At 40.0% G+C, this 21,062-nt stretch overlaps 1 protein-coding gene across 7 annotated transcripts in view; it reads right to left on the bottom strand.

The window, feature by feature from the left end:
* slc4a4a (solute carrier family 4 member 4a) overlaps positions 1-21,062 on the bottom strand; it is a 63,737-nt gene that overhangs the window by 33,094 nt on the left and 9,581 nt on the right. For all 7 annotated transcript variants that reach the window (XM_084728250.1, XM_084728248.1, XM_084728253.1 and 4 more), the window contains 3 exons: positions 15,028-15,201; positions 3,606-3,741; positions 1,052-1,212 (listed from right to left, as the gene is read on the bottom strand). In XM_084728250.1, the coding sequence (XP_084584376.1) occupies positions 1,052-1,212; positions 3,606-3,741; positions 15,028-15,201 (471 nt within the window). The remainder of the gene's footprint in view (positions 1-1,051; positions 1,213-3,605; positions 3,742-15,027; positions 15,202-21,062) is intronic.

Below are 21,062 nucleotides of genomic sequence, written 5' to 3'. Positions count from 1 at the left end.
ATCACTCCAAGTGGTAACTCTTCCTCCTGCTCCCTCATGCAGACAGAAACGAAGAGCTGTCCTCAAATTAGGAAGTTTTTGTGTGGACGTTTATAAACTACTATTTGAGTGTTCCAACATACAGTAAAGTACAGTACAGGCTGGACCTGACAGAGCTGTGGCCTTTTGCTTCTCTTAAAGCAAAAAAACAGTAAAATAATTAAAAGCCTTGAACTCATTAAAGACCCATAAAAACTACTTTGCAAAATTGTAATACTGCCTTTGTGCTTAGCAGCAAACCTGTCTGCAAATAATATTAATGTGCCACATTATTTACACTGGCTACATCATTATGGGAGAATGTAATGCAATAGATTTTTTTTTTACCGTAATCCTAATTCAATCAGTTTGCTCTTAATGACTTCATTAGTGCTACAACAATTGATGAATGAATTGATTATGACTTGATTATTAAACGAGTTGACTATTAATTAATGAACTAATTAAAAAAAAGTCAAAATTCTCTGATTCCAGAATCTTAAATGTGAAAATCTTCTAGTTTCTTTATTAATTTGTGACAATAGACTGAATATGGATATATGTTGTGAGTAAAACAAGGACATCATCTTGGGCTTTGGGAAATACTGACATTTTAACCATTTTCTGACATTTCACAGATCAAACAACTAATTGATTAACTGAGAAAGTAATCAATAGATTAATCGATAAAAGCACCCTACTATGCCACAAATGGAACTTTGAATTGATGGAACTATTTATTGATTGCCAGTCTGTAGTCCTAATATGTTAGATTACATAATTATATAATTATATAAATTATATTATTCAAACTATATAAGTCCCATCTCCAGGGTAAAGGTCACGTGCTTCAAAAACCTAATAACTAATCACTTGTCACTGCATATAAAAATGTCGAAGCGCTTCCTGCAGTGTACCACAGCATTAACATTATCGTTTCCCCCCATAACACAGTAGCCTGTGGAAATGAGCTGTATCCCAATTTAATGCAATTTATCTTATTACAAATATTCAGCAAGTTGACCAAACTTACCAACAACCTGAGGCAGAGTGTTGGCTTCCATGTCCAGCATGATGGTGCCTTTCTCTATGCACGTCCGCAGTTCAAAAAGGCTATGTAAGGACAGCGTGGCGACGTGGGGTTTACTCCAGCGTTCACCTCCTTTCTCTACCTTCTCCTCAAACTTGATCCACCTGGAGCGACGAAAGAGGGAGAAAAAAAAAAGGACTGGATTAAACTGAGACGTCAGAAAGTGACAGGCGATAACAGAACATGCAAAGGTTTGATATTAATATATTTTACAGTGTAATTTTGGGTACATACTGAGAAAACTTATGTAAAGGTACCATTCAGTATATCAAAGAACGATGAACTAACCTACTAATGTTGACCTTTTGGGACATCAATCTACATTACAGGATATATAATAATGTGTTACACATTGAATATGCCAGTGTGAATACACTGCTCATATGTCACATGTGCAATTTATTTCAGAACTGTCTTGTTTATGTCATGCTGTTTATCTTAAAGCCACATTCATTTGAATGCACACCTGGGAGACAGGTGCTTCAAAAAAACACCTGCCAAAGGTCTTTACTCTGGCAGACAGTGTGCGGGAATCCAATTCTTTCTTTTGCTTAGCAGCATCATCATTTCTATTTTCTTCATGTATTTTTTAATCACCACCCCCCAAGCTTCCCTCAGAGTCAGTGAGATGAGAAACTGAGCTGGCACTGAGCAGTTGTTTCTATACCAGGGTTTTATTTGGTCAGTTTGGCTGCCAACATTGCAGCTGGCAAACAGCCAGCACTACCCAGCACTTGTGAGATCTTTTATTCATTTTGAGTCCCCCAAGTGCACTTGGTGAGACACTGGAAAGGGTCTTAATCTCTGTGTGATTTGCAGAATAATAAGTTTGACACCGAATATGCAAGATTGATTTATTTCACCTTTTGTAAGGAATATACAGCTATTTATAACTTAAAAAACAGACACTTTTTGGAGGATGTAAAACTGTGGTCCCGTTTTAACATTTTTTAACCCTGCTGATTCTCTTCTATTGAGTTTAAGTACAGCATCAAAGTGCAAATACTTTGTTATGTTCTACCTGAAGAAAGTACTGAAGAAAGAAATTGCAATTCCTCAGTGCAACAAATAATATACACGATGTGATGGTGGACCACAGGAAAATTATTTTTCTATTTTTTCAGTGCAGTCAAAAGTTCAACTCAAGTACCACAATAAAATAAACCCTTAAATGGTTTCCATATCCTGGGAAGATGGTAGCATAAAAACAGGAATGTTTCATTTATAAATGTTAGTAGCTCAGTTTTTATTCACAGATTTGATTTGTTTCCAGCGTTCTAAGCCATTCTTCAGTCTTTTTCACCCTTTTAAAAAACAAAACTACTTTTACCAGAATCTTTTTTTCCCTTAGGTATCTTTACTTCTTACTAATTAAAGAACATATGAACTTTGTTGTACTTTGAAAACAATCCTAGGTACGTAAGATTTTGGGCTGTTTGTGATCATTAGGATTTTGATCTGTTTTTTCCAAAGATGGCTGACATGCCATGATCAGAAATGCAATTCCCAAGTCCGCAGTATCAACATAATACGCTCACATTTCATTTGCATTTTGACTGACATGTATTGGTCCAATCCTGCCTGGGCATCTGCAATGACTGACAAGCTAGAGGGTCACCTTTTGAAGTTAGACATAATGACTCACTTAAAACCCATCTGAGGTAATCCTTCATGAATCTAATAGGCTTTCAAAGACTTGACGAAGACCTATAACAGTCGAAACATGTTGGCATTTTAAATGATTTAGCTACTACAATAAATTTTAAATTTTTTCTTCCTCATTTTTATCCTGGTTTGTTCCCCGTTTTGCAAGAGCAGCCGACACATTGTTCATCTACGGCTGACTATACAGAGGAACCAGTCATCTCCTTGTCTCACTTTTAAACTAAACTGAAAGACTCTGACAGCGGAGTGCATCAGTGGACTTCTTAAAATCATTCAACCAACAGCGAACCAAAATGTAACTTCTATCTGCGGTACAATTGGTCAGAGGTTAGGATAACAAATCAACTCATTTGGAGCCTCAAACAGCAGCACAGGGATCCAGTTTCCCCCTGAGAGAGCTTCACTCAACCAACGCTAATGATGTATAAACAATCATCCCATCTCTATCCCATCCCATCCCACTGGTGGGCCACACAGGAGAAACCTGTGAAACCCTGGGTGCCACTTTTTATGCTGCTCCAAACTGAGTGCATGCAGCAAATTCCCTCATGTCAGGAGAACTTATTTTAGCTTGACAAGCAGCTGAAGTTCACAAATTTATTTGCTTCTGGCATGACTGTTTAATCAATCTAAAGCACTAAAGCAACTTGAAGAAACAGATTTGTACCTCCTCAAAATAAAATAACAGCAAGAATTTTGCTGTGAAGATGACTTTTCATGGTCAGCTCCCTTTTTTTGTAATGATTGCGTGAAAGTCAGTGGAGAAGGTTTCTGAACTGTAAAATTAAGGGTGTGCATACAAGAACTTTGAGAGGAAGCCTCAAGTCCTTACCTGGCCGTCTCCTTCCACTCCATCTCCTGTCCATCCACCGACAGAAGCTCATCCAGCTCAGTGAAGAGCTGTGGGGGCGCCGGGCCGTCATCCTCCTCCCCGAGGATGAAGCGGATCCTCTCGGCTGCCGGCGAGACTGTGGAGAGAGGAAAAATACTGCGGTTCATAGGCTGGCATTGGTGCCCGTTGGGCAAAGGTTTGGGCACCGGCTTCCCCTCCTCAGCTGGACCCTTCCAGTTGACCTCGGGAGGAGGTGGAGGTGGTGGGATTTTCACCATGACCTCCTCTCCTTTCTCTTCCGTGTCCTCTTCCTTCTCCTCTTTCTCCTCTTGGTTATTGTTGTTGTTGGACATCTTTAAAAACTCAGTGACCCCCCCTTTACTCTCCAAATCAGCTGGCCCAGGGTTTGCTCCTCAGATAGCAGTCGGCAAGCGACACAGTCCTCACCGAGTCCCAGAGCTGCAGCTAGACCCTCATTAAAGTCTCGGGTGGAAGTGACAGTGGCTCTCAGCTGCCTGCTCCAGCACTTTGTGAACCAGGTAGGAGGGGGCCGATGGGGTTTGGGGGTCCCCTCAGTGACAGTGTCCCCACAGCTAGCCCCTTCTCTCCCTCTCTGCCCCCTCTGTTCAAACAGGCCTTCGCCATTGGCCCTCCAGCCTTGGCAAACTGCCCTGGAGCCCCTCATTAACAATTAGGAAATGGTTCACAAACTGGCCTATTCTTTAGCAGAGGCTTGGCTTTCCTTCCCTTGTCTTCTCATTTGAATATTTAGAGAGCAACACAAACAGAATCTCAACAGCACTGATACATAAATTAGACTTTTCAGTGCTATTCAAACATGCTGTAAATGGTCGACACCATCGTAGGTTGTTCCAACAAGTGGACACAATATTTGAACTTTGAATGAGAGCCCACAATCAATCAGCACCCTCTTTCATGTAACCAGACCAATGCCTGTAGAAAACTGTACACAAAGATCATTGTCGTCAGCAAACAACTTCACAAGACTGGTGCATTGTGCCTCAGCAGAGCTGCAGCTCGTTCCTGGAAAACCTCACATAAATCAGATGATGGCATTTTGAGGAATCAGATGGCTTAAAAGCTGTAAATTGCTCATCTCGTGCTGCATGATGGAAATTAATGTGAAATAATTTCTTTCACTTAATTTCATTCTCATTTTTTCCTCCCCAAAAAACGACTGATAATTGAACTCTGCATAACAGTCAATATCAAATAACAATCTGATAAGTGCATTAAAAACTAATTTGATTGTTCATCTGAAATAACCACCTACATGTCACATTTTAGGCAGGATAAGACTTATATCAAGAGTAAGCTGTTCCTGCTCAGCTACTGTCATAAGAAAATATATAAAAAAAATAAAAAAGATGTTGGGCCAAAATTAATAGAACCCCTGAAAAGTGCACACAGCACTTTTTTTTTTTTTTTTAAAGTCATTGGTAAGTTTGAGCTTGAGTTTTGACCCTTCGAGGCTGCTGTAGCTGTGGTGTTTTTACAGTCTTTGTGCTCTTTGCGAGGACCACTTTTAAGTCTGGGCATTTTGTCTGGTCCTCATTTCTTCACATGAGGCTTTTAAAGAGCCAGTTTTACGGGTGGGGGTAGAATCAGGTTTGGGTTCAGGGTTTGGGCCTGCAGTTGTGATGGTGAAGGAATCTATCACTGAGGGTCCTCACAAGTGCAGAAACACAAACGTGTTTATGTGTGTGTGTGTGTGTGTGTGTGTCTGTGTGTCTGTGAGTGATAATAACTAAGCTGTCTGATCTGATTGCATAACAGTTTTCTAATACTGGGACACCAGAGTGTTGACTATGGACATTGAACATATTCAAATTAGACTATGTTTATTACTAAAAATACAGTTCTTGTTTACTATTGAAGATCTAAAAAAAAAAAAAAACATGCAAAAAATTGTAGTGGTTACAAAAACCTGCCACAGAAACCCAGAGAAATGAGATGGTTATCAGACTCTGGCAGAGTGACTTGTCCACCTGGTGAAAAGGAAGCACAGAGAGCTGTACTGTACGAACTATCCTGCTGAAAAATTACAAATTCATTAAAATCTCTGCATCACAGAGGAAGGACAATGATCTAGGATATCCTAAGTGTTGAGCCACTAACTGGACTTTCCTTTGCAGATGATAGACATTGACATGCACACCACAATGAGTCATTCATTCATTCAGTCATCAGCAAGTGGCCAAAATGAGGTGAAGGCTTGAAGTTTCCCCCTATTGTGTATTTCTGCAGCACAATAACAACAACAGCAGGTACGAGCCAGACGAGCAGCTGTAAGATTACTAGGTGGGGGATAAACTGTCTGCTGGCACACACACACACTCACACACACAAGCTGCAACTAGCTTAAGTCACCGCAACCTGTTTAATAACACCTTAGGCGGAATAATTTACACGTGCGTTTCACGCATTTAGCTGACACTTATATCCACAGTGGTTTATGCTGATTACAGTAAACAGTTAAAACAAGCTTTAAATACCTATATGGCCAAAATTACATGCAAACAATACCAAGGAGTGCAAGGCAACCGTTAAGGCTTCATGAATGTAGACTCACACCTAATGTACAGCTGTATTCCTTAAATGTGCATACTGGTCACAAAAAAAGAAGCAGTAAAATTACAGTGAGAGCAGGGCAGTAAAGGTGTTTTCTCTACAAACGGGAGCACTAAATAAAACAAATCACAAATACTGAATTGTTGTTTTCTAGCCTATGAAATCAAGACATCCTGCTTTCTGTCCACAGGTTCACACTAAAGCCTTTACATTTTACTACTTTACTTATAACAGCTGTTAATTACCTGTCAAAATTTAGCATTCACAATATTTGATGGTAAAGGAATGAGCAGGAGGGGAAAGGAACATTTTTTAGTGGCAAAACTCCTGTCATGGGACATCAAAAATATGCGCACATTTGAAATTGTCTTATAGCAACACTTAAAGTTCTGTGCTATGTGTTTCCTGTAAAACCTGCAGCGAGGGACTGACATGTCTCAGACACTGACTGGCATTTACAGTAGCTAATGGCACTGTAGTGTGCAGCTTGAGCAGTCCATAGATGTAAAGCTGAAGGGAGAGTCTGACTCTTCCCACACTGACAGCTGCCAGTGAACACAACCAGACTGAGAGCAAAACAGCCTCTGAGAGCTGTGGAGTGCAACTTGGAGTTCTTCATTGCATTTCAATATAATGACAATATAAACCTTTTTGACAACAGGAAATAGACTACAGTACAGGGATGCTTACTGGCTAACTGAGCTAACAGCACTTAGCGGTTCACTAACTTACTATAGCAACAAATAAAGCAATATTTAATTACTATAAGGGAACTCCATGAACCACCTCTGCAGTGGTACTGGTGAACAGTCATGTTCAGTGGGAGACTGCTGAATTTAATTCTGTTACAGCAAACAGTTATGCTTAGCTACTTTAACAACAAGTAAGCCAAAGCCACCTGTCCATCAGGAAACTAATGAAATAACAGAGAGTGGAAGCTGAGCAGCCGGAGGACATGACAGGGGAAACCAGAAAATATTTTCTTCATAAAATGCAATCCCATTTCACCCAAAACACCCATGCCCCGCTGCATCATAAGGGAAAAAGCATTTCATTGACTGCAATTTATTAACGTCTCCAAGTGAAGGATGAGTCATCAACAGTTTTTAATTGAAAAAGATAAGCTCTGAAATAACATTAAAATACCAGAGATTATCTAGAAAACAATGTTTTTGTCACTGTTGAGACAGATAGTGGGGTATATGAGACATACAGGCCAATCTGTATGTCATGAGAGCTTTAAAGAATAAAAAACGTATCCTCTGATGTATCTTCTCATACACAGTGGGCATCTAAAATGCTCAAGATTTCAGCCATTTTCTAATTCCTCCTGAGAAACTGATGCTGCCTATCCATGCCATCCAGCAGAAACCCAAGCTGGTAACAAGCTCAGCACTGGTGTCAATGCAATACTGTCCCACTCGAGTAGTTGCTAAGAGAGAGGAGAAAGGTGGGAGGGTGGGTGAGAAGGGTTAGGGGGTGAGGCTCAGTGCAGAGTGAAAGCAAAGAGGGGTGAGAGCGAGCACGAAAAGGAGGGATAGAGATGAAAATCCCATCGTTCAAACGCAATTTCAAAGCTCTGTGTGCTCTAGCCAAGAGCCATGGCCATACAAAGAGGACTTTGTCCCAGCAGCAGAGGCTCATGGGATAGGGGATGGAGGAAGAATGCCCGCTGCCCGGCAGAAAGCTTAGTGTGGCTGCCACTAAAGGCCTGTTTAGTCCCACTCTTGACATGCATCCTACACAAATACCTTCCATCTCCTCTGACCTTTTTGAAAAACTCTGCACAGTAAATGGCTACATGGGATCTAATAGCACGTTCATTGTTTGTGACTGTACATGCAATAATAATGCAACAACAATTCAAAGCGAAGGGAGGATCACTGTGAGTACAGGAAATGTTTTCCATGCCACAAAGTCTGACATTCAGTATGCAGGGGAGCGAGCGCACAGGCAGCGGACAGGGATTGGTTTGAATGCAGAGTAACACCCAGAGGGTGATTCATTGAAAGCACAGTATTTATACCCAGACCATCAGGCTCTGGTATTTTGTTGTGATAGCTGAGGTGGGCAGGTTCTGATGAAAATGTAACGAATACCAGCTGGGGGGACAGAACCTGAAATGAAATGACTGCTGCAGGTATACTGAATAAACAACCACATGTTCTCTGTGCCTTCACTGTAGTCAGTACAGTACAGTACCCATTTCCCCAGATTGTCATGGACCACTCGCTTTAATGATGCAAAGCATCTTTTAGCAACGTACACAGGTTTCTTTTTACTTCACTTTTATGATGTTTACTTCTGATATGCTTAAACATAGCAGAACACATAGAGATGAGTCAACAGCTGGTTCAGATATGGTCAATTACACAACATCTACCTATACTTGGCCAACACAAGCTATGATTAGACACAGATCACACCAAAAAAGTAAGACTGTCACTGGTGCCATCTATCCTAAAGATGATGAGGCAGCTCACCCCCAATCCTGATGCAATGCGAGAAAAAAAATCTCTAACAAAATTGTCACACACTAATAAATTTAATTGCTGTTTGAAAGGACCACAAATAAAGTTCTAGCATGATATATTATACTTAATATTAAATTTACCTGATGTGTTACCAGCTGAGCCCCAAATGGAAGGTGGCCTTGTGAGTAACCTGTATCTGATGAGTAAGTTTGTTGTGAAACCTGAGTCTCTCCCAGTGTGCACAAGAACTACCAACACATTAGGGTGAGTTAGTTTATCAGCTGTAAAGTGTTAAGATAAGGTCAGGTTGCAGTAACTTTCAGTAACTGAAAGACTGTTTTGTGCTTCCTGCCACAGATGAGAATAAAAAGTTACTATGGTGAATTCCTGCATTGTTCACAGAACAGGGGGTGTTTGCTGCAGAAAGCTTGAAGATAGTGAGCTGCTCCACATAGGAACTATTTTGTTTTTACTAAAAATAAAGTAGTTCCTACATGAAACAATTTACATTAAGGTCTGTGCATTAACTTGAGTAACCAGGTCACGATTTCTGGATTTCAAATGTATTTGTTTTGCGCTTTGAGCACCACGAGCTGAGTACGAGTTTTATTCTATTCCATAAGGCAGAAATCTCTACAGTCAATGTGTCCAAAATTCAGCAACTCAAAAATCTAGACGCATAAATAGCATGACAGGTAATTCATTCTGAGGTGAAGTGTCCCTAAAGAAAGGCAGCGGGTGTGAGGGGTTGTCTGAATCAATGAAGATTAATTCATCGTAACAATAACTCATGTCCAGAAAAGCACAAAGCCAAACAAACAAACAAATGGCAGCTTTTCAAGAGCTTTAAGTAGTTTATCCAATCAATATCCAGAGACCTTTTCTACTGATAGAATTTATTTTTTCAGTCTGTTGCACCATGGACAGTCAAGTCTCACAGCTCCAGACCTATGTCCACACTGTTTGCACTGTGCAGTATGTGATAATTGAAAAAGAGTCATTGTCAGTCAATGTATACTTTAATTTCAATCCGTCCTTGTTATTCTCCGGGAAAATATTTGTTATATAGTTTGCAATAAAAGTGATAGCTCTTAATGTTGAGGGATGCAACTGTTATTACTGCTGCCACATTTCATATCTCCAAAATGTCAACTTTTCAGGAAGCACAAGAAAAACAGCCAGGTTTCTACCTCGACCTTTGCATTTATCTAATCAATTTTGAAAGTCTTCATAAATCCCCGGAATGCATTTTCAATTCTGAGAGAAGCAGGAATCCTTCCAGTGAGGCAATGACATTCAACTCGAGATGCATTCATGCACACACAAAAAAAACTGTATACATCACACCAGTCTGAATTTTCTCTCTGTGGGGAAATTAAACCCATTTGTATAAGAACCAAGTTTCTAAGTAATCTTTGTAATCCACTTTGAGAGAATTTGATCCTACTAAAAATCTGAGGGAAAAGCTTTGAAAAAAAAAAAAACATGCTCATCAAAATGAGCAGGGGTCAAATGGCCCTGCAGCGGACACACATGCAACCACAAAGATGTACTTGCGGTCCCTGCAGCGTCCATCTGACCAAACAAGAGGATTTCAGCCCAGACAACAGACAAGGGCCTTCCCCTGGGGGCGTCCATGTTTCCCAGAGAGAGTAGCACAGAGGAGGGCAGTGGATGACAGTAGGACATTAGGTATACTGCATGCTTGGCAGTTTTTGCACGGCTGACAGATGCCTGCAGATTCAGATTTAGTTGTGGAAACATTTCTCAATGGCAGAGCTCGAGAGTGACAAATAGCCAAGTACACGGGCAAACAACTACTTTTTCCTGGCATTAAGTTTTTCTGGAATAAAAACCTCTTAATATACTTTTATTTGACCCTGAGATCAGCTAGGCCAGTAAGTTAAACAAGATATTACAGGCACGAAAACTGTCCAGGTCATAGAGTTGGGTAACTGGATGAATATATTGGCTAATGGCAACTGGCCATAGCTTATTATTTTTGTCATGATGTGCAGTTCATAGTTATAACACAGTTTGAGTAACATCAGAAGATAACATTAAGACAGCGTTTCTCAGTCTCAAGTCGTTATCAGGCTTCAGCAGAGGTTTGATGATGAGCTGATCATGTGAATCAGGTGTGTTGGAGCAGAGAGACGTCTAAAAAAAAATGCCTGGAAGAAATTGTGCCTTGGGTCTTATTCAATGTATAGAGCATGCTGAAAAACTTTAATTCACTTTAAGACACTCAACTATTCTACTGATAGATTCCCCAATCAGAAAAGGTCACAGTCTGTTATTAGGCAAAACACTAGTAAATAACCTTAAAAGGGAATAGTGGCAACAGTGTACTTAATGGTTCACATCAAATACAACGTAAATTGTACAAAAGTCTATTTACATACAATAAAGTCAATGAACCACCGACTGCACAACAATACCAAGTGTACTGTCTGCTCTCTATTTGTGTGTTATATCCTTTCATTGTGCACTTCATTAACACCATGACAGACGCTTTACAAAACACCAATAACAGCTTTATGCTATATTACCCATATGAACCAGCAGAACACCGCAGTGTTGACTGTTAACAAAACGTCAATGCTCACATTCTCCTGCCAGCGTAGTCACATTTTCCATGAATGGACAATTACCAATGTTACTGTAAACAAACCAAGGTGTGTAGGGTTGCACATGTTTAGGAATTACGAATGGGATTTTCCCCTTTGACATATATAGTTGCATAATTTGTATTATGTAATTAAGTTGCCTGCACTGCTTGTCCTCAAAGTCTACTTCTGTGTCACTTGGGTCTCTGTTTTGCACTTCTTTCTTCAACTATATTGATTTGGCCTATATTTCTCCTTAACTTCAAGTCTTTTGGTTTATCTTATCTGTAACGATTATTGGAGTCTACATCTACATATAGACGAGAAGAAATAATCAAGCTGTTATTTACTAGTTAATCTTGCATACTCAAACAACAATCATCAGAAACAGAAAGGTCAGATTGGATAACCACCAGCACAATACAAAAAAGAAGAACATCCAAACACTCCTCGACGATGTTGTCTAGACTGTGATCCGTCTCCTCTCCAAATACAGGCAGCAGTTTCAATCTTGTTAAACCAAGTGTGAGCAAATGAACCAGCAAGGCCAAAGAGTAACTGCGACGCCGTTTGCTCACAGCAGGTTGGAATATTTACCCCACCCAAAGCGCAGCCTTCATGGCCCCATGCACGGACACGATCCATTAGCTTTGGCGAGTCCAACGGCGTCCCTGCCAGGTCAGTGTAAATGCTCAATAACCACACACTCTGATTTAGGTATCTAGGCTTTCCAGAGGGAAAGTGAGGGCTAAATGGTCTCAAATCTGGGACAAAAAGGAAATCCTGACAACCATCTACAACTCCTGGCTGCAAGGAGCCATCCTCAGGGTCATTCAGACAGATCAGCCTCCCCAGACCACTAATTTCTATGAACTAAGAGGTTGTATTGAAGAACTACCTTCTGTGGTTTCTTCCTGTCACCTGTATTTTTTCTGTATTGTTGTAGCGGTTATTGTCTGGGTGTCAAGACCCAAGAAGGGGTTGCAGGATAAATCTGAGAGCCATTAAGGAAGAGGAGAAAAACATTAAGCTACCTGCAGGCCTCTAAAAACTATATTGGAAAAATATGACAAGAGAACATCACTCAGGTTATGCTGCTCACATCTCATGGACATGATCGACCTGTGACGATGGGTCATTAAGTGGGCATTGCTTGCCTTTCAAGGGCCAAACACACGCCATCATTCTGCAGGCAGTGTCAGGGTAAGACTAAACCTGAAGGTTCTTCTTTAGCAAAGGTGTGTCACATGACTTGGACTTGAGTCAGAAATGAGTCTCAAATATGATGACTTTAGACTTGATATGACAAAGTCATAAAAGACTTGCAACTCCACTTGGCACTTGGCTTGGCAAATGTGTGAATCAATGATTCGGTTAAGTTCCCTTCATTTCCTGGCACTTAATTCTGACAGCATCTAATCAAGTTGCAGGCTATGACCATGAAGATAATAAAAGATAAAAAAACTTTTAGAGGGAGATGCAATAATTTCCAACTTCACTCAACATTTTAAGTCACATAAAGAATGGTTAGTCGAGGCCAATCATTAATCGTAAACTAATCCTTAACTAAAGTTGTCTTAACAGCTCAGTAACATTGCAAATCAGTGAGGCTAGAAACTCACTGTTACTTTATGACTTGTATAAGACTTGAAACTCAAAGTTTAGGACTTGGGACTTGACTTAGGACTTGAATGCAAAGGCTTGAGATTTACTTGTCCCACCTGTGTTGATTAGAATCAGTAACAGAAAAGCTCAGATTACACTACTCTTCTGCTTTCCACTCAAGACAGCTGTTAACACGGAATCTGAAGCATAATAGACATAATATGAATAATCATGTCTTCAGCCTCTTTGGAAGCTGATTACAGGCCAGTGCACACCCAAGTAGATCAATATATCTGACTGCCATCAAGAAACATACCAAAAAATCTATAAAACTCACATTTTTTGACAAATATGCATCATCACAGTCAGCAGCAACAACCAGATGGGCTGGCTGTAATCTATTTTCTGATTGGATTTATGTCCTGTAGAAAATCCCCCACATCAAGTGGTGTGTACTCATTGTAAAATCTAGTTCTGTTGTATTCTGGTCCTCTTGTCACTTCATGCGCAAGCAGGCATGTGTAAAATTACATCATTCACCAGAAATGAGAGTGGCCTGCCTCATTAGTGGATTTGATTGAAAGCAATGACATTTTAAGCCTTATTCACAGAGGACGGCTGTCACACATGGACTTCATGTAATCAGAGCCTCATCACCCTCTATCCCCTGCTTTTCTCCAAAATTACTGCATATTATACATCTAACAGCTGTCCAAACAATATGAGAAGGAAATATCACACTTTGGTTACAAAGCTTTTTTTCCCCATCAGCAATATGCTTCCTCTATCCTGGAAAAAGGTCAAATCTGCCTGACTCATGTTTTCATTTCCTGTGGTGGACATGTCTGGCCCACCTACCAACAGAATTCCACCAGCCTTGGATCTGGTCGGGCCAATCACAACAGCTTATTTAAAACGGGAAGGGTTTTATACAATGATAGACAGAGGAGCATCACCGGTCCAGATACGAAAAGTCACATCACACGTTTTACATTATCCAGTTACATCCAGTCAGCAGCAACATCTGAGGCCCTGCCTAGACACAGACTAAGCTAGTGAACTGCCAAGAATCTGGTGATACAATACAAATCACAATACAAGGATGATGAGTCAATATATTGTGATATATGGTAACACTGTAAACAAGGTGATATATTGCTATTTTTTCATCTAGTCTTAGGAAAACTGTTCTTTATGCAATCAGAACAGTGAAGGTAGATATCAAGACCAGAACCAAAATGAGATGAATCACTGCCACCAATGTTTGCACGTATCACGATTCAGTGTTTTGAGAATCAACACAGTATAACAAAATATAATATCGCAATACTTAAGTGTATCAGTATTTTCTTACACCCCTTCGTATCTGGTGAAAATGGCCCTAGGAAATCTAACATAAACTGATACATTTCAGACTCACAAATCCCAGCTCAGACTATTTCTTCTTCAGCTTTTCTCAGTTGTTAACTGAGTCTTGTCTTGCAACCCCTTCAGATTGCATTCTTAAATTGTACTTAAGTCGCAAATCGTTTAATAATCACCACGATCTCTGTGGAATAAATCACTGGACGTCTATAGGTTTCATTAATGCATATGGGTCTCCTAATATCAGTAGGAGTTTAAACTCCCTGTCACCCAGGGTAACCTTTCCCCCCTCCCTTTCTTTCTCAAGTTTCCCCTCAAACTGGCTGCAGCTCTTTGTCCGAGCATCCACAGATCGCAGCAGCTGTGCCTGAGGGCACATCATACTTATACTCCAGCCAACCAAGAACTGCAAGCCCTAACACATATAGATACTAACACACCCGCACGCACACAAAGGCCGATACACTTATGTCTACAACCAAGGACAAAAGCCTGGGAAGACATGCACTTACACACTGTACTCAAGAGACTCACATCAGCACTGGTACGGTTATATCTGAGCGGCCATTACTTCCAATGAAAATTCACTCTGCTCTGTCGAAACAGACTTGTCACTCAGCAGGACATGCACGGCTATTTCTGGCCACTAACTGGACTCAGCAACTTCTGTGAGGTCAGGGGGAGTTACAGGAGCTTTTTTCCAGAAAAGAGAGCTGCCTTCAGCAAAGATAGACATGAGCCCTAACCAGCCTTGACATGAAGTCCATCAGAACTTACTGAGAGGTTTGAGGATGCTGTTGCTGGCCTCGTCGGTGTTTTCTGCGTCCGACTTGTCAGAGACGTTCTCCGTCAACCTCTCCTTTCTGTCCTTGTGGCTGGTTCTCCGACGGTGACGCCTCCGACGCCGATAGCTCTTGGGCACGTGCACGCCGATGTAAATGGTGTGGTGACCTGCGAAAAGCAAAACAGCACATGAACTCTCCAACACTAAACACCATGACAAAATCTGATTTCTGCCTGAATTTCACAGCTGATGTCCTGAAAATCACCAGGCACAGTCAAAGTGCAAAATTGGAACATTTAACAGTTAGGAAATCATGACGCGACCACTACAGTGCTGAAAAACAAGTAAGATACAACATTTTGACCGCTTGTCAATTCAGTTAAACAGGGAACATTCTCACGTCTTGAAGACAGCACAGCAGACCCGGGTGATAGGGGTTGCAGTACACTGTCAAAACAAATATTTGGACAGAAAAAGAAGTAGGACGTAGAAGTGAAGACGCCAAGACTGCTTGCACGACTACATCCCTGTTATGCATGTTGGCACAATACCAACGGGACGTGCAGTTTTACATGTAGTTGGGTGGTTTTGGGTCAGTAATGTCAAGCAGACCAGACTGTTTGCTAATAACATGCCATTCAGATGGACAGTGATTTCATGCCAAAATGCAACACATCTATAATCAGAAATGCTTGTCATTTGGCCCATACTCTCACTTTTTTAGTCTTGCGGTGGAACTCCAGGTGGAATTTAATCCACCTGGTTGATACATTGTGCTAGTTTGTGTACACAAAGCACTGAACCATACTGCAAACACGCTGTCTTTTACAAGAATACCAAACATTTGAAGCTCTGCTGGAATTCGACATGGATCAGGCAGCAGGTGTGTTAAATTTCTACGAGACAGTCGTTCTTTTTCTACTCATCAATGCAATCCATCTTTAAAAACTGAAAAACTAACACACTGACACGCACTCAGCTACAAGTTTGTTGGTGCACCTAGTTAGACTACCTGCCTTCATTAAGTTATAACGTTCAGTTTTTATTGAAACTTTTTAGAGAGGTGTTGATACTGTATGCTCATTTTGGAGGATGTAGTTTGTGGTGCTGTTGAATTTTATTGCTTTATAATGAGGTGCCTCTATTAAAATATGTAAGCGTGTGCAGGTATGGCATTTTGTATTTGACCTATGAGCAATGTCAAATCTGTTCCTGGACCCTCAGAGAGTTCTAACCCCAGAGCACAGACTTCTTTGGCCCTTTCATACCTGTGTGTCCAGACCAAGATCTGCATTTTTGTTACATTTTATACGTTTGATCTGGTTAGTTCTGGTAAAAATGTTTTTTGTGTTTTTTCCCCCCTGATTCTCTATAAAGTCGTCAGGCCAAATGTCAATTCCTGAGATATTGCATTCATGAGAATTTCGCACACTTGAGGTCACAGTAACCTCGACCTTTGAACACCAAAATCTAATCGGTCCATCCTAGAGTCCAAGTGGGTGTTTATGGCAAGTTTGATTCAAATTCAAATTCATACCAGAAACAAATCAATCCATTGTTCAGCTCGATCCAGATCGAGACCACCTCTTTTCATCAGACCAACATTCAGCTGATTGGTCCAGGCCGAGGTCTACTAGTACTAAACTTAATCAAAACACAAGTAAACTTCCTGAATTCCATAAATGGTTCCCGAAATAATTGATTATTGCATTAATTTTTGTTAGTTGTACCTATTTTTACCTAAGTGCAACAAAATTTATAGTCTATAAATAAGTGTTTGATATTTAAAAGGATGATTTGGGTGGAGCATCATTTTAATGCTAGTTTTCTGTACATGCAGTACTGTATATGTCAATGTACAGTTTCCTCTCCCACAACAGTCCAGAATGGCCACTGGAGTCAATACAATCAATACTTTGTAAGCCAAATGCTGTTTGCTCTGCAGTTCCAGGGTTTACTCTTAATAATATCATTCTGTATTTCATGTAAATACTAATTACCAATTTTTCACCTTCTCTCTAATACCTGCATGCATTTCCTTTGAGTATAACTTAAGTTCCTAGAAGTTCAACTGAAACCTACAACCCTGACCTCACTTACAACAGCCCACCACAAGTTTATCCTTCCTGAGCAGAGGAAGACTATAGAAAACAACCTTTCAGATTTAACATCAAAAGTGCTACTGAAACAAAAGCCTCTGTGCAGTCAGTGTCAAACGTCGCCTTTTGGAGCACGTCGAGTAACGCTGAGCCAAGCACTGCACATGACCCAACCAGGAAGTGGCTGAACCCCTCAACACAGCAAACAATGATCTCTCTGAAGCACAACAACATTCATTATTCACTCGTACCACAATGCCTTGTTTTTTGGTAAGGGTTCATCTGAATTCACTGACACCGACAGCTCAGCATACCAAGCTGATGCTGAGCGTCAGACACAAGGAAGATCTGAAATAATTTCAACTGTCACTCAGAGGGAATATTTTGGTCAAGCTTTCTGCTCCTGTGTATAATGTGGTACATTTTTAATGTGGTTTTCAGATTCATGTTTTATATTGAGGTTAAGCCAATACCAGGAAGTTCTTACTGGATACCAGAGTTTGTTTGTATGATTGTTGTTTATGTGAGTGAATTTCCACCCAAAACTACAGAAAAACAGACTAAAAACATATATAACATGGAAAACAAAGGTTTAATTTGGTTAAAAACTGCTAAAGACTGTCAACAGTTTAACTACCTGACTAAAAACAATATTACAAACATTTAGATTTATAACAATGGATATGTATGAAGAAATTATCAGAACGTCACAATCCTGAAGTCCATCTGTCTGTCTTAGCTAACTTTCCCCCTCATATGACACTGGAGCTCTGTTATATGAGCAGGAACTCTCCAGAAGATAACAGACAAACATTTGGAGACAGACCCACATCACCCACACCAGGGCTGCTGCCCACTACGCTTTTGGTACAACAAAGATGGTACGTGTCAATGTTTATGGGATAACATAAAAACACTAGATCAATCGTACGGGGCTCAAACCCTGCTGGCATCATCGGCCAAGAGAAAAAAAAAGGAAAAACAGAATTCATCTGCTCTAGGAAACAAAAGCCCAAGTTGCTGAAAGTTCAGTCAGAGGACCACAGCAGATAAAACTCAAGATCACATCATTGTACTTATTACTTACTTATTGATTTGAGTTTTGGAAGGCTGATACTGAAATTTTAATACTTAAATTACTGATTTTGTGCCCATTTTGAAATTTGCCAACTTTCATAGCCTATCAGATGACAAGATTAAATACGTTTTAATAATAACAATTAATGTATTTTTCATGTAAATACATAAATTGTATTGTCAGTGCTATGAGTGAGTAAGTTAATTGCTGTTCTTGATCCATTTTAAAGGTCAACCATTGACTTTTGCAACGGACAACCCCCTGGGTGGTGGTCATTCATACCCTTTGACAACTGACAAGGCTCTGCTACACTAAATGGAACAGGACCATGATTAGTATCATTGCCAACACCTGTTTAGCCTACAATTTTATATCAGTATGGCTGCTGTGAAAAAAAATCTGTTTATTAACTAAAATAGTATTTAAATGTCAATTTTCCACATAAGATATGCAAAGAAAACAGATTGTCAGGGATTTGATTTTCCTGAGAAAATTGAAATATTTAGAAATACATATTTTATACGTATAATACTATAAATATTTAAGGTTTATATTTCCCTAAAATATGCATCAAATTTATCTATAGCATACAGCCTTCTTCAGATATGGGAGAGTAAATATTTTAATCTTACATAGAGTGAAAACAATCGATCAATAAAACTGATCTGATACAAAAACTTTATGAGCATCAGACTCCTTGTTGTCTTTATGACATGATTTTGCCCTGCAGCTCAATGGTTTTGATTTTTGGTTTACTTCTATTGTAGTTCTGTAGTTAAGAGCCAAAACAAACGTACCAAACAAACCAAAAAACATGTCCATCACTGTCAATTTTCACAATTTATTCATTCATTCAAGCTAATGACAAGTGATGTCTCCATCCTTTCTTTGACCAGCACATTTGTAAAAATATAGCCTGATATATCGGCTGACTGTTACTGAACTATCATAGCTATAATGTCTATCAGGATATATGCTGTCCGATACGCCCCTATAATTTTATTCATTTTGGACAATAGTATTTATTATTAAAACCAAAAAATACCCTGACTGCATTACATATTTTTGTCACAAGTGTTAACCACTGTTGAGGGCTCATTGCAAAAAAGTGTGTTAATGTATATATTCTATATTGTGTATATGAAATTGTATATTATTGTATATAATGTATATTGTGCTACCTTTTACGTTCATACTAGTTTATTTGTAACATTAGATTTGCCCAAAGAAGCAGTCAGATTAACCATACAGCATGTGGGCATTACAGCAAGAGTCAGAAGCAGATGGTTGGACAATCAAAGACAACAGAGACATTGACAGACAGAAAGAAGAGGCTATTAGGCCTGATAGATGAGCTTTGCAAAGCATGAAGACATTTGCACAGGCTGAACCATAACTAGAAAGGAGGTGAGACAATGAGAAGAGAGTGATGGAGGAGAGGGAATAAAAAATAGTCAAGTCAAGGAGCTGGAAAGGAAGATTTGCACACTGCCAGAGCAGCTTTGTGTAACGACTTCCTCTTCTTTTCTCGCGAGGAAGAAGAACTTCTTTTGGAGCTGCCCGTGAGCACACACACTGAATGAAATAAAATCCTTGTGTGTGCTGGGAGGTTTGTTTAGCTCACTAGATTTCTGAGGAGAGGCAACGCCACCGCCAGTTTCCCCAGTAACCGCACTGCTGGGACCTAACCCAGACCAGTGGGGAGGATGGCAGCACGCCACACAGAGCACTGACAGCATGCTAATACAAAACAGCTTTAAAACTACACTCTGCTGAGAGCTTTTTTTTTTCTCTTCTTCTTTATTTCTGACTCAGCTAAAACAGGCAATGTCTTGAAACTTTGAATTAAATCACAAGAGTGCAAACTAGGTCCCGACTTATACTGGATTTTTGGGGCCAATACCGATACTGATATTAAGGGCTAAAAAATTCAAATATGGATATATTCTTTATACAGTATATAAAATAAATACATAAGCACACTTTTTTGTGCAATAATGCCCCAAAAGTGGTTCACACTTGTAAAGCCAGACCTATACATCATTCAGACAATATTATAAGCTCTATATTGGCCCAGCACAGCCAGGATGCAAAAGTTGGGAAAGCGGGTTAAAAGTTTTTACTTGCCTCTGTACAAATTGTTATAATTTAATACCAACTAATAAAGAAAACAAAGACTTATGTTATATTACATCATAATTAATGTAACAGGCCAATACTGAACCAACAATATCATTCAGCCAATACACTGGTCGGGCTCTAATGCACACATAAATCATCTGAACATAAAGTCAAGCCAGATCACAGGTGTATGATGGGAGTTTGGGCTGAATCATCTGTTTTGCAACAGAGTTCAGATATCAAATGTTTTGCTTGAGTGACACCGCAGATAGATAAAGATAATTTGACCATCAGACCACAGCTCCTCTTGCAGTCCTTTATCTTCCACAAATGTCAAGCTACCTCGTCTCCTTCTGTCCTGCTTATCAGTCAGTCTTTGATTCAGGCTATCAGCTCTGAGTGGGGAGGAGGAGACTGAGCTCAGCGGAGACTCCAAAAAGAGATTTAGCCAGCAGACGAGGACACACGCAGACACAGACACAGCTGAGACGTGGTTACGCACAGGAAGTGAGAGAGATTGAACCAGGGTTCAAGCTGAGGTGACACCTGACAAAATGTTGACCTCATGAGGGACACCGCTGTGCAAATTCCACTGGTGACTCTCTTATTTTAATCCTGTGTACAACTTAAGTTACCCAACACATCACACCTGTGCTTTCTGCATGTTTTAGCCTGTTTACTAATGCGTGAATGTGCTTAATAAAAAACATAAAAAGAACTAATAGGTGTA

Source organism: Lutjanus erythropterus, chromosome 10 (genome assembly GCF_056507025.1).
Source record: "Lutjanus erythropterus isolate fLutEry1 chromosome 10, fLutEry1.hap2, whole genome shotgun sequence".
NCBI classification, from domain to species: Eukaryota; Metazoa; Chordata; class Actinopteri; order Lutjaniformes; family Lutjanidae; genus Lutjanus; species Lutjanus erythropterus.
This window is presented reverse-complemented; position numbering and strand designations above follow the sequence as displayed.